Genomic DNA, 14,677 nt, shown 5'->3' with positions numbered 1-14,677 from the left:
AGACAGAGAGAGAGACATTCCTACAAAGGCTGCGAGATAGAGGGAAACATTTTCCACGCTCGGACTTTGTCTGTCAGCAGCGCTCGCAGCTTCACATCCTCGTTGACCACCCCAACTGCCCACCCCTAAGGGCCACGCGGCCGCTCTGCTCTGCACGAGTTCCGGATGGAGTCGACGTTTCATAATATGACGCTGGCCTTTAACAGAAGGATGGCGTCAGGCGGTCAGTGCGGTGTCCCATGACTGACAGTGCAGTGACACACAACGCTTAAAATCCCCCCGTATAGCCATAACAGACTGTTGGGGCAAGTGCTGTTAGCGAGTAGCACCTATGAAGGCCGGAACGGCACACGAGGGGATGGGTGGTCAACACCACGCCAGGCCGCCTTTGTCTTCCTTAGTGAAGATGTTTCCACACCGGACCAGGTACTCATTTGAGGCTGAGTGCGGTGACAAAGATGCCCCTGTATAGCCTTTAACAGACTGTCGGGGCAAGTGCCGTTAGCAAGAACCCACACACATCACACATACACCAGACGCACACACCACACATACACCACACACACACCACATGCTCCTCTGCCCTCCGTTGTTGCTGGAGGGCGACTGCCTCCAACTGCTCAGTAGCAACAGCGTCCTTCACGAGCCTCCTCCACAGAGGCCGATCTTGACACCGCTGGTAACGGCCATCGGCAAGTCCACTCAGCTCCACATCCTCCTGCACCACATCACTCCATCTCTTCTCTAGCACGTGCCACGCCCGTTAAGCCCCCTCTATATGGCCAAACAGAAGCTGTTTAGGCATGTGGTGGCTGAGCATGCGAGCTACATGACCCAGCGACACGACATGACACACCACACACCAACACAGAGAGAGACACACGCACACACACTCACTCACCCTCCGTCTTGATTTTTAGCGAGGTCCGAACGAGTGCGAACAGCGTCGCGTTGAACCTGACGGTGCCGTCGCCGCCCAGGGGCATGTTCATCATCACGAGCCTCTGAGACGCGAGGAGACGCGCACAGGTCCACACCGAGCCGAGTCACCATCGCTGGTGGTGGTGACGAGATGTTAACTCCCTCGCCTGGTATAGGCAGGAGGTCGTGCGTTCGATTCGATGCCGACCCTGGCGGCTCTATATTTGCGCGTTCTCCCCGTAGTCGCGTGGATTTTTCTCCGGGTCCAGCGGGTTTCACCCACCGCATTTAGAATCGACGTCGCGCGTTCAGAACCTTTGGCTGCTATAAATGTCCACGCGATGATAAGCCACTTTCGTTGAGCTATCGTTTGTGGCCGGGTCGCTTCTGTAAAGAGAGCTGCGTAGCTCAGTGGGCCTGACCTCAGCCTCAAATGAGTACCCGGTGCGGTGTGTAAACACCGCCACTCGGGAGACAAAGGCGGCCGGGCGTGGTGTTGGCCACCCACCCACTCGTGTGCTGTGCCGGCCTTCACAGGTGCTACTCGCTAACAGCACTTGCCCCTACAGTCTGTTAAGGCTATACGGGGGATCTTTGTCTTTGTGCATGTGAGCATGTGCGCGTGTGTGTGCGCTTGTGTGCACGTGTGTGCGCGTGTGTGCGTGTGCATGTGCACGTGTGTGCGTGTTTGTGTGTGCCCGTGTGTGCGCGTGTGAGTGGCCCTCACCTTACAGGCGACACGTTGGGGACAGAGTTTCCCGAATCCCAGCGGGGGTTGGATGTGACGCAGCAGCATCACCAGGTCCACGTGCTTGATGCGGCCCCTGCGATCCTCACAGGGTGAGCACACGTGTGTAGGTGTGCGTACTGTATGGGGAGCGGTAGTGTAGTGGTTATCGCCTTGCGCTACGAACCCGGCGACCCGAGTTCGATTCCCGATCACGGTCAACACCAGTGACGATTATTTGAACCGGTCCTGGGCTTCCTCTAGGTCGACTCAGCCTCAAGTTAGTACCTAGTGCGGTGTGTAAAAATCTCCACAAGAGAAATAAAGGCGGTCGGGCGTGGTGCTGGCCACCCACTCCCTCGTGTGCCGTGCCGGCCTTCATAGGTGCTCGCTAACAGCACTTGCTCCAACAGTCTTTTAAGGCTATACGGGGCAATCTATGCCTTCCGTGTTGGAACTTCTTTCGCACCATACGTGGCAGACCGTAGCACAGCAGCAGTTCGCCCCGCTCGTCGCAAAGCTTCAGCGTCTTTCTAATCTGGCAGGGCGGCCCCCACCGAATGACGGCACTGCGGCACGATCACGCGATAGCCCCCCGCAGTCTCCTCCACCCGTAGGGGGACCTTACGGTTCCCCGGTGGAGTCGTTCGGCAAGAATAGTAGCAGGCCAGTGTGTGGTGTGTGTGTGCGCACACACCGGAGTCGCGGTCCAAATTTGCCAAAATTCGAATTTGTACATTACCTGAATGTAATGACAGCCGTCAACCTGCAGTGCGAATGGACTAGTGGCCACGGGAGGTAATGACAGTGGAGTCAGCCTACAGTGTGAATGAACTAGTGGCCACGGGAAGTAATGACAGGGGAGTCAGCTTGCAGTGTGAATGGACTAGTGGCCACCGGAGGTAATGACAGGGGAGTCAGCTTGCAGTGTGAATGAAGATTGAGCGAATGGTTTTAAGTGAGCGAAGGCGTGAGTGGTATTGAGTGAGCGATTGAATGAATGAGCGAGTGAATTAATGAACACGGAGGTCAGTGTGTGTGAGTGTGTGAGTGTGCGCGTCGGTACGAATGAGAGCATGAGGGAGCGCTAGAGGTTGATTAGGATAGTTCGAGCAGGTAGTTAGTTGAGGGAGATGTTTAGTGATCGAGCCGGTAAAGTGAGTGGTTGCGCGTGTGTACGTTTAACTTCTTGCGCACAGTACGTATCCAACCGTGCTAATCAGAGGTGTGGGATTAGCCGTGATTCACCTGTTTTTCACCAGTGATTCACCCGTGATTCACCCGTGTTTCACTCGTGAATCACCCGTGATTCACTCGTGGTCCACTCGTGATCCACTCATCATTTACTCATGATTCACTCATGATCGACTCATGCTTCACTCGTGATCCACTCATAATCCAACCGTGATCCACTAATGATTCACTCGTGATTCGCCTCACGTGGCCTCGGGGTCGTACTCGGCCCAGCACCGCTTGAACTCGTCCAGGTGGTGAGGCCCCAGGATGGACCAGTCCCTCGTCAGGTAGTCAAAGTTGTCCATGATCACCGCCACGAACAGGTTGATGATCTGGCGGCGAAGGGACGCACAAAACGCATTTCCCGTTACCGGAGCGACGTTGACTTTCCTCCGTCGGACGCAGCCGGCCCGGGTGTTCCTCGGCGGTTTAACACGTGGGCTTTCGCGACCAATCTCATCCATAAAAGAGGTGTTTTTTTCGTGAGCGAGTAAACGGATGAACAAGGCAGTCGCGTGTGCAGTGACTCTGTCCTGCCTGCCTCTCTCTCCCATCATTTCCTAAGCCCCCACGCCTCCCTCCGCTCAAAACCTGGCCACACATTCTGCGAGTGAGCACGCGGTCCCCCCACGCGGTGATGAAGACCTGCGCAAAAGCCAAACTCCAGTGCGCCATGGTTCCCAGAGGCAGACTCTGCAGCGGCGAGCAATTGGTGACATTGCCGCGCCCCTTCTATTGCTGTGTACGACAGAGGTCACAACCGGGTACCCGATACCCGTACCCTACCCGATACACGTCTACCCGTACCCGGCCGGGTACGGGTAGGGTACGGGTACAGGTAGGGTACGGGTACCCGTTTGCGACCTTGGTGCGGCCGGGTACCGGTAAGGAATCAAAACCCGTTTGCGACCTCTGGCGTACGATGGCGGAAAGATGCGCCCGGAGCTCGACGCCAAAGTCGAGGTCTGCCGCCGCTGCTACCGCTGCTGCTGGTAGCCGCGACAAGAGGGCTTCGGCGGAGAGAGAGTTGGGTCCAAAAAAGGAAACGGGATGGTGGGAGCCGCCGGCGAAAAATAATCTTTGGGGCTGCCGAATATCTTGGGGGACTTAATGCCAACTGAGAGCGTCGGTAAGCAATGAAGCGTACACATTAGAGGGAGTTACATAGTTTGATTAACAAAAATATATTTAACTTTCTTTTTGACTCTGATAAAAAAAAAATGCAATTTGCTAAACGGACCGGCCCACCGGCCCTCGGAATGGACCGGCCCACCGGACTGCTGCCCTATGCCGGTCCAAGGCCTGCTGGGCGCGTCCGTCTGGCACCGTGGCGCTCTCGCTCGTGGCGACCTCTCGCGGGCCTCTCTTGATTTTGTCCAGTCGTTTCTACCCCCCCCCCCCCCCGCCGAAATTCGTCTTTTCACCTTCGCCAAAAGCACGGCTGCCTTACCTTGGCATGTCTGGGTAGGCGACTTTGAAAATATTTCTGCACCCGGCACACCACATCCAGTAGGGCACCACGGTGGCTGGGAGATGTTAATTCCCTCGCCTGGTGTGCAGGAGGCCGTGAGTTCGATCCCGACCCTGATGATGCCTGCTGCTGTATATTTGTAGTTTGCGTGTCTGTCTCTCTCCCCGTGGTCGCGTGGATTTTTCTCCGGGTACTCCGGTCTTTCCCTCCACATTTAGAATCAACGTCACCACGCGTTTTAGAGTATTTGGCTGCTATACATTTCCACGTGGATAAGCCACGTCGTTGAGTTATCATTTGTGACAGCCGGGTCACTTCTGAAAAAGACTACGTAGCTCAGTGGGCCTTACCTGGTAAAATAAATATAGTAGTAGTTTAGTCATATACCGCTCGCAGTGGCTGTGGCTAAGAGTCGCGTGACACCTAATCCAGTCTCCCGGCAAAACTCTCAGCGCGTTCAGTGACGCATTCGATGTGCATATTCCACCCGCCGCCTACAGCCCGAGCTTTGCCCTTCCCTTCCCCTCCCGCCCGCGCTCGCTCCTCACCAGGAAAGCGCAGAGCATGAAGAAGCTGACGAAGTAGAGAACGGAGAAGGAGGAGCCGCAGGAGAAGGCTTCGTGGCGCGGGAGACCGAGCCCTGGGTGGCAGCGCTGGCCAGGCATGCAGGCGAGCATGATCTCCTGCCACGCCTCGCCCGTGGCACACCTGCACCAGGGGCACAACCATGGTCGGTCGGACGGTCGGTCGGTCTAACATCAGTGGGTTCTTCTTCTGAAACCTGGGGTGTGGTGATAGGTATGTGTGAGTCTTTGGGTCGATATGTTAGTCTATGGGTCTATGCGTGAGTCTATGGGTCTAAGCGTGAGTCTATGGTTATGTGTGAGTCTGTGGATTCTTTGTGTGATGAGTCTATAGGCCTTTGTGTGCGCCTGTGGGTCTCTGCGTGAGTCTGTGGGTTTCTGAGTAATGAGTCTGTGTGTCTCTATGTGATGAGTCCTGTGGGTCTGTGTGGTGAGTCTATGGGTCTATGTGATTCTATCTCCTGTATACCAGGCGAGCTAGTTAACATCTCGCTACCGTCCTTCCCGGTCAGTCGGTCAGTCAGACAGTCGGTCGGTTGGTTCGCTTGGACAGCTGATGGTCCGTTGACAGCGGCAGAGCGCTGATGCGCGAGGGTTGGGCAGGGCGCGGAGGCATCGCCGTTGCCGCTGTACGCTGCCACATTGCCGGTGAGGCTCAACGAGGACGCTTGGCGAGCCGTGGCAACCCTCCCCGCCCTCAAGACGAATCGGCTCCTTTTAAAACATAAAAAAAACACCTCGAGCGGCAGTGCGACCCAGGGCGGGTCGCGGAGGCCAGTGAGGGACGGAAGAGTTTGGCAGTCGGAGTCACCTGAAGAGGAGGAGGATGGACTGCAGGAACGTCTGGAAGTGGTTGTTCCTGTTGATGTGCGTTCCGTCTTGCAGCGCGATCCTGCCAAACAGCTGTCCACAGACACCGCGGGAACGCGGGGGCGGGGGGGCGATCAAGTCGATCAAGTCGATCGGTCGGCAAATGAGGTCGCAATCCACACATTTCTATTTTTCGCCATCAATCATTTAAAAGCGGAGCGCCGCCTTCCACACCGTCGCGCGTCGTGATTGTGGGAAACCCCCGTACGGCCCACCGCGGCCGGGCTGATGGTGCCGATGATGTGACCAAGCCCCGCCCCTTAACCTCCCGTCCAGTGGCACACACGGGAATGGAGGCGGCATTTTATTCCGGAACTATTTTTTGTGCGATCCGATTCGTTGAAGGATGGAAATGATAATCTGTAGAGTAATAGATCGCTTACTTAATCGGACAGTCAGTTAATTGTTCAGCTTTAATAATCCAACAGTTGACAATTGATTAATCGTTTAGCCGTAATCAAGGCCTCGTATGTAGAGCCATGCAGGACCAACTCGCCTGCATGCCGATGACGGCGTAGATGAAGAAGAGCATCGCGATGAGGAGTGAGACGTAAGGAAGCGCCTGTGGGGACACGGAGACACTGCGGCATTCTGGCAGGAGCAACGAGAACACAACTACAACAACAATGGCCGCCATTTGCCACAAAATGGCGGTGATGTTCCTCTGCGTCCTCCCACGTGTGAACACTCATTAATATGCTGATACCACCTCAGAATACAGAGGAGTGCAGAGCTTGGGGAATCATTGGCTCCGGCTCACCGTCTTGCTACTGCCTTCCCCTCCTTTCATCCTTGCAGCAGCGGCGAATTCTGGCTATTGCCATTGAACAAAGACGGTCACTTGCATCGCGCGCTTTCAGATGTGCTTTTGCGGCCGTCTGGAATGCTCTTACTTTCCAATATTAGGAAGCCACTGGAGCTATGCATTTTTTAAGATTGAAAATACATTTCTTTAGAGCTGCTTTTTGGTGTTTAGTTTATTGTCCTTACCCTGCACCTCCGATTAGTGCGGATGGCTACGTACGGTGCAAAAGAAGTTGTTCAACATACATAGAAATAGGAAATGATAACGGAGGTCATGATGAGTATTAAGGTGATGGTAAATGTGGAGGATGAAGTCTATGATGTTGATGATTATCCAGGTGATGCTGCACGTGGTGATGACGCAGGTTATGATGGTCCCGGAAATAATAACGATTGAATTGGTGATAATGTTAATGATAATGTTTGTTGTGGTGGTAATGATGATGACGATGGTGGTGCAGGTTATGAAGATGATTTGGATATATGACGATGTACATTATGACAATCCCCAGTTATCATGAGTCGTACTCTCTCTCTTCGAGAGGTGGTGGCGGCAATGTAACGAGTTGATATATGACCATCAACCCCTCCTCCTCCTGCCACCACCCGCGTCGGCCGGCCCATCGCCGCACCTGGAACGACTTGAGGAACGTCCAGAGCAGCGTGCGGATTCCCTCCCCGCGGCTCAGCAGCTTGACGAGCCGCAGCACCCGGAAGAGGCGGAAGAACGTGATGGAGAAGCGGTGGCGCTCCTCCTCCACCCCGGCATGGGGGTCGCGCTGGCGGGAGCAGCGCATCGCGGCGTCACTGCGACGTCACCACGGCGTCACCGACGGTGTCGCGGTGACGTCACGGTGACGTCACGGCGACGTAACAACGACGTCGCGGCGACGTCACGATGAGGTAACGACGTCACCGAGACGTCACTATGACGTAACAACGACGTCGCAACGGTTGGGGGCGACGGGTCAGCAAGCGATGGGGAAGGTGACGGGTAGAAATTAAGGTGTGTCCTTGAAATAATGAGGGTGGATATACAGCACTGTACCGTGTCCTGCGTATAACACGGTGGGTGGGCGGGGTTTTGGGAATGGAGAGCACCGAAGAGAAAAATGTAAGAATTAAAATTCACGATCCCGAAGCTCAAAAAGTGGTTGCCGACCCCTGGGGCTAGTTTAATCAAGTTGAATCCATTTAGCGATTGGTGAAATGAGGCGAACCATAACTGTGCGACGGTGTGCATAGTTAGGAATCAAGCTGACATTTCAACCCAACAGAACCCAATCATGAATCACTATACTGGTGTTCACCAAGCCCACGCTTTTATAAACAACACATCAAGTTAGCACCATGTTTTGCTGTGCCCGTGACACGGAAAACATCACAATGTTTGATTCGCCAACATAAATGGCATTCATTGACGCACAAATCAAACATCTGCCATTGAAGACTAAACAGTCAAACACACACCACCACCACACTCTTTTTGGGGGTTGTAAAACAAATTCCAACTTGCAAACAACGCCGGATCAGCGCAAGAGCACGTTTGGTTAAGTCCCTAGACGTTCAGGAAACGTTCTGCAACCGATATCAGTTCCATTTCTCGCCAGCGCAGCCCCAGCTGAGTTCTTGTGCAGTAACCACGTGTTCTTATGATAATAATTACGGATCGTACAGCAGCAGCAACCTTTAATAAAAAATCGCAAGAGTGAAGAAGCGACTTGGCTCAACAAGGAAACTCCTTCCGAACGAGGGGGGCAGAAGTACTCGAAGGTTCCATGCCGGCGACCCGGACTGTCTGGACAGCCATTGGCAGCGAAGTTCCACAGTCGCAGGAGCCAGGCGAGCGAAGGGCCCCGGTCGCAAAAGGCCTCACACCGAGGACGGACACCCCCTCGCAAACAAAGATGGAAGATTTACGCCTCGCTAAACGTCAACCGCTTCGGGTATTTTAAATTTATCCACGAAACTCACCCTGGTGTCTCTCCTGTTGTTGTTGTTGTTCAGATTTCGTCAAAAAATGGAAGAATCACGTAATCAATTGTGGGTATGCCCTTGCACAGATGCACATTGGAAAGGCCGTGAGCCTTTTATTCGTTTTTAGTGATTTTTTGTTTGTGCAGTCATCGGTGAGCAGGCTGAAACCCATAAACTCACGGTACTTATGAACGCGGCTTATTCAATCGCAGTCGATGTGAGTTTATGGGCCTCTGTGTAAGTCTATGAATTTGAGTGCGAGTCTCTGGGTCTTTAAAGGTGCCTTGAAAAATGTTGATACTCCTACTTATACTCCTGCTGTTATAGAGTAACTCATGCTGCCAGCTATGGCTGCAAAGTTTGGTCGTACATGTTATGTATATCATTTATTGTTAAATTTGTATCACAGTTCCTATGATCACTGTTACATTGTTTTTATAGCTTTATTTTGGTGATTTCGAAAAGTTTTGGTTTAGCCATATTTGTTTGTTGTAGTACAGAGTTAGTCTGATAACTTTAATCTAAATTGTCTTATGGTTGTTATTGTTTGACTTGCATCCCACTGGGATTTTTGCACACAGAGCATTGATATACGGTGCTTTTTCTGGAAGACTTTTGTTGTTTTTTCCTGTATTTTTCTGTTGCACGTAGACACTTTAAGATGTTTCTTGTTCATGTTTTTGTTTGTTGCAGTTGCACCCGATTCAAGAGCCGAATGGCTCACAGGGCTATACCTAAAAATGAACTGAACTGAACTCTGTGTAAGTCACTGGTGACCGGACTGACACACACGCTTAGGAACCAGGTTTAATAACAACCAAGTCTATGCGAGTGCCTTCGAGTCTCTATGTGAGCTCATGGGTTTCTATTTGGGCCTATGGGCCTTCGTGAACGTCTAGGGGTCTCTCTCTCTCTGCGAGTCATCCGCGACGAGAGCCGGGACCATCGGCTAAAACCGCACTTGGGAACCCGGCTTAAATCGTGGGGCTGGCAGCAACGTGGATCCGAAAACCCAGGATCTGAGCGGCGGCCGGCTCAGCATTCACAAAACTCTTTGCCGAAAGGATCCCTTAGAAAAATAAAAAGTTTATTTCACCTTAACCAAACGACACGCGATCCTTTGCGAGTGCGAGCGTGCATTGTTCGTGAGCGGGGGGGGGAGGGGAGGGGGCGGTGCAGGGGGTGGAAGGGAGGGGGGGCCACATGTCAAATTAACCCCCACCCCCCTCCCCCAAAAACTCTGGACAAGAAATGAAAGCACACGGGGCCTGCTGACCCGAGCTGCCCACATAGCTCCTGGCCAGCACCCAACAGGGCACCACGTGGAGGAGGCCCTGATCAGAGGTTTCCTTTCTCCCGTCGATACCGCTCAGACGACGCAGCGGTGCCACATTTTTTGTCGCGGCGGCAAACGCGACCGCGGGGTTGACGCGGCACGCACGGTCGTTCACGGTGTCGCACGGTTATTAAAGATTGGGGGGGGGGGCGCGGCCGGGGGCAAGGGTGGAGGTAAATACGCGGCCCCCCGCGATTGGTTTGCTCACGGCGCCACCGCTGCGCTTGGGAGAGGGCCTCCGCCAGAGGGAGCCACAGACAGCCGCTCTCAAAAATCGGGAGTCTTGAATTGTCCTGGAGAAATCCGATGAGCTACGAAGCTCTTCTTTTCCCCTACGGACGTCCAGTAGGGGGCACGGGGTCAGAGAGAACGAGCCGCCACCCACCGCTAGGAGAGCCGCCGTGGGAAGTGCCCGCGACCTGCGGAACTGTCGCAGGGCGCCCATCACTCGATGGTGAGCAGGAGCTAATCGCCCTGCCAGATTCTTCATTTGTTTTTCTTCAACTATATATGGTGACATTTTTTTTAGTTTTTTACGTGGTGGTTTAGTTACTGCAGCTACATACTATTAACATTCCTTCCCCTTTATTAATGCTACCCCTATCCCCTCCCTTTGATGCTGCTAATCCTGCATAGTGCACGGGCATAATATGACTTTGAAACCACCCGCCCACCTCCTACGCATTTCACAAGTAGTGACTAATCCCATATCTGCATTTCCCATAAATATGCTAAATCCCTCTTGATATGCAAATTCTTTTGTCAAGGCGCTCTTCCCCCTTCAACCCAGCTTAAATATACGCTCCAAGCCTGGGGTGTTTCATTCAGACGCTGTCTTCCCGACAGACCTGTTCTTCACCTGAGGATGGCTGCTTGCGTTGTGGCCGAAACGCCGTGAGAATTATTTTATTATGTTTTATTTTTATTATTTTATTATTTCCCTTCTACGTGACTTTACCGAAAGAACCAAGAAGATGAATCACTGCAGTCACGGAAGCTTTAAAACGACACGTATATTTACGTGATTTAACCCCCCAAAAAACCTGTATTACGGCTGACAAGCACAACAGCGTGGGTGCCAAATGCGTGGTTGGCAGAGTTGCCCCCCCCCCTCTCTCCCCATCTCAAGCACCAAGAAGAAGAAAAAAAAAGATATATATGACATCTAGATATTTCATTTTTCCTACTGAAGCGACCTGGCTATCACGAATGATAGCCCAACGAGGCGCTTATCGTCGCCACGTGGACATTTACAGTGGCCAAATGCTCTGAACGCGCGACGTCGATTCTAAACGTGCAGGGGACAAAACCGGAGGACCCGGAAAAAAATCCACGCGGCCACGGGGTGAGAGATCTGGAACCGCGCCGCTCTCGAGGATAACTTGGCCTACTCTTCCACGCTGGCCAGATGTTTTGGAAGAGGGCGGGAGTCGCCCGCACTTTACCCAACCGCACGCGACCGGCTGTTCGACCTGCGTGTTTACTGCGCATATCCTGATATCGCCGTGCCGCGACAGACCGGGGTTTTGCCACGATACGGCGACGGGGGCCAGGAGAAGCGGGCGGAGGTGCCAGAACGGCTTAGCCGAGAAAACCTCTGATCTGGCACCGTGCAGCCCGTGGGAGTTCTTACCAGAAGCGCACCAGCGGTGGTGGAGGGGAACTTGCAGCAAAGCAACAACAGCTGTTAGAAAACAGAGCCAAGCAGCGGTTAGCGCGACCCACGAAACACCTTAACCACCTGACCGACCCATCACTTCCAGAGCTCTTGCGTACGACCCAGGCCATTGCCAGCAATGACGCAGTACGCTCAGGGGTTTGCCTACCTCCGAGATGCATAAAAACCCGGGGCATACATGATCACGTGAAGTAGAATATCTCGCAAAACCAGCAGAAAATTGGGCCAACGTGTAAATGCGTTGCCCGGAGTCGTTTATTGTTAACACAGCTGGAACCCGCAGACGCCCCGGGATGGCAGCTGCCTCAACGAGTTGCCCGCCAACTGCACCAATTCGGGTCGCGTTTTGCTTTGCTCGAAAATCCAGAATTTTGTACTCGGGAGGGCGGCAAGGGGTGGCGGGGGGCGTAGTGTTGCCCCGCGGTGGGGCTGTGCGGCTCTCCGACGTGTTTCCCAGCCGGCCTGTGCCACTCGGCCGTCGGGGCGCGGTGGTTGCTCCGACGATCGGTCCGGCCGCCCCGCACCCCCCCCCCCCCACGCGCCAGGGGAGCTTCCCTCGGGAACTCCGCGGTGGAGCCAATCGTGGGTGCGCCAGGATAGCGCGACAAGGAAACTCGTTGGAGGCGGGGGGGTCACTGCGGAGGGTCACCGCGGGGGTCACTGTGGGGGGTCACCACGGCGGGGTCACCGCGGGGGTCACTGTGGGGCGTCACCGCAGCAAGGTCACCGCGGCGGGGTCAGCGTCACGCGCGCTGGCACCCGCAGTGCAAGCGCAAAAAAAAAACGGGCCGCGGTGGAATCACTGACGGTGCAGATATTTTGTCCAATCAAAAAACAAAGAGAGAGGTGCGAGCATGTCACACGACGCTCTACCGACCCAATGGGATTACTCGATGCGTGGATCGATTACGGCAGTGAAGCGACACGGCGATTAACCCGCAAATTACGGTCAACGCCGAGCCGGCTCCCGGATTGACTGGGTGGCGAATCGATGCGATCAAGAAAGCCTACTGTCTTCCATATATTGATCGGCGATTTCTTCGGGAATCCGATTTCACCGTAACCGCGGCGCCCGTGCCCCCTCACCTCCTGCTCGTTGACGACGACGTCGATGACGCTGCCTACGACGATGAGGAAGTCGAATGTGTTCCACGGGTCGCTGAAGTAGCCCTACGCAGGGGGGGGCAAGGAAGAGGGGGGGTGAGGAGGAGGGGGGAGGGGAGGAGGAGGAGGGGGGAGGAGGGGGGAGGGGAGGAGGAGGAGGGGGCGGAGGGGGGAGGGGAGAAGGAGGAAGGAGCATAGGGGTGGAAGGCCGTCATTAATAAAGAAGTTTGTACAAAGAGTGGACTGGTGCAGGTCAATAAAAGTGACGGTGACCGAGGGCGGGACACGTCCATGAGTGTCTGTGATTCTTCATCACGGTGGCTAGGAGAGGTTAACTACCTCGCCTGGTATGCAGGAGGGCATGGGTTCGATCCCGACTCTGACGACGCCTGCTGTATATTTGGAGTTTGTGTGTTTCTCTCCCCCTTAAATCTTAAACGTAATTTAACGTAATAATATTTGATTAAATATGGCAAGGAATGGAGTCACTATGGAATGTTTTGGGGAAGACAATGTACAAGAATAACCGTCAGAATTTGTTTGTGTACGAGTAGCTCTGCGTGTGATATGAGCCTCTTGAACTATTTCGGCCACAGAAAGGTTTGCCAACCCCTGCTCTTGAGAGGTTGGCCGCAGCGACTGCAGTGCGGGGCGACCGCTCCTAAAGTAATCGCCCACAAGCGCCATCGGCGGTCGGCACGGCGGTGGGTGGGCGACGGCTCAGCCAAGTGGATCCGACTGGGGGCGGTGGGGGAGGGGCGGTGGTGGTGGGGTGGAGAGCTGCGTTCCACCGAGTCTGACTCCACGAGTCGGGTGTTTGCGGCGCTCGCCTCACCCTCAGCTGGAAGGCGATGAGCTTGAGCAGCATCTCGAGAGCGAACAGCACGGTGAAGATCACGTTGCAAATGTCCATGAAGCGGCTGAATCCCTTGCTCTGTCCGTGGTGCTGCGCAACAACAACAACAACAAGACAACAACAAGCAGAACGAAATTAACGACTCCAGTACAACAACGTGGCCTTCTCCGGCCACCGTGGGAAGCGAGGAAGAGGCGGGCACGCGAGAAGGTCGCTCGTGTCGATGTCACGCGACGGTAACTTGTGACGCGTCGCCGGCTCTCCAAGGGAGCGCGAACGATTCAAGAGGCACGAGGAACGACGGACGAGCGGCAGAGCCGCCCACCCCCTCCACCCCCCAACCGCCACGCCCCACGCTCGCCCGTGACTCGACGCCCGCTCGCCGTCGGGCGGCCACGCACCTGCGAGGCGAGGCACAGCGTGTTGAGGAGGATGAGGACGAACATGAGGTACTCGAAGGGCGTGGAGGTGACGACGCTCCACACCCACCGCTGCCTGGCTCCCGCGGGCATCTGCCTCTTGAGCGGGCGGGCCTTCAGCGCGTACTCCACGCACTTGCGCTGGCCGCGGGCGGGCGGGCAGGCGGGCGGGCGGCGGCGTCGGCGGGAGAGGCGGAGGGACAGGGCGATGTGCACGGGAGAGGTTCACATTCAGGGTGAGGTGGCCGAGCGGCCCAGAGGGGTCAAGAGACAAGGAGCCGGCCGCATACGAATCCGGGTTTCAGCCGCCTGCGATAATTGTGGACGATGTCACGTGTGCACATGTTGAACTCCTTTCGCGCCGCAAGTAGCCGACCGTGTTAATCGGAGGTGGGGGGGGGGGACAATAGGCTAAAGACAAAAACAACGCGGATCTCAAGACTCGCGGGCCGATGGACCCTGCCCTGGTCACCTCCGGTTTACACAGACACCCATAGATTTACACAGAGACTCATAACCTCATCGAGACCCATAACCTCACAGAGAGACCCAGAGAGGCGCAATGATAGCTGTACACTCCAATAGACTGAGTTGCCACTGAACTGGCTTCTTGCGAGTGGTGAGGTTGATGGACTCCGCCCTGGTCACGTAGATTTCGGGTTCTGTTGCACTTAATTTGGATACAGTCCAGCTC

At 54.7% G+C, this 14,677-nt stretch overlaps 1 protein-coding gene across 1 annotated transcript in view; it reads right to left on the bottom strand.

Moving 5' to 3' along the window:
* LOC144945684 (voltage-dependent L-type calcium channel subunit alpha-1D-like) overlaps positions 1–14,677 on the bottom strand; it is a 51,668-nt gene that overhangs the window by 5,563 nt on the left and 31,428 nt on the right. Inside the window, 10 exon segments of the mRNA XM_078874251.1 lie at positions 902–1,004; positions 1,649–1,745; positions 3,089–3,216; positions 4,904–5,063; positions 5,751–5,842; positions 6,306–6,371; positions 7,246–7,392; positions 12,691–12,774; positions 13,544–13,654; positions 13,966–14,124. Coding sequence (XP_078730377.1) covers positions 902–1,004; positions 1,649–1,745; positions 3,089–3,216; positions 4,904–5,063; positions 5,751–5,842; positions 6,306–6,371; positions 7,246–7,392; positions 12,691–12,774; positions 13,544–13,654; positions 13,966–14,124 — 1,147 coding nt within the window.

This window comes from Lampetra fluviatilis, chromosome 38, assembly GCF_964198595.1.
Source record: "Lampetra fluviatilis chromosome 38, kcLamFluv1.1, whole genome shotgun sequence".
In the NCBI taxonomy this organism is placed as follows: domain Eukaryota; kingdom Metazoa; phylum Chordata; class Hyperoartia; order Petromyzontiformes; family Petromyzontidae; genus Lampetra; species Lampetra fluviatilis.
The sequence above is the reverse complement of the archived record's forward strand: the minus strand, read 5'-3'. Positions and strand labels throughout refer to the sequence as shown.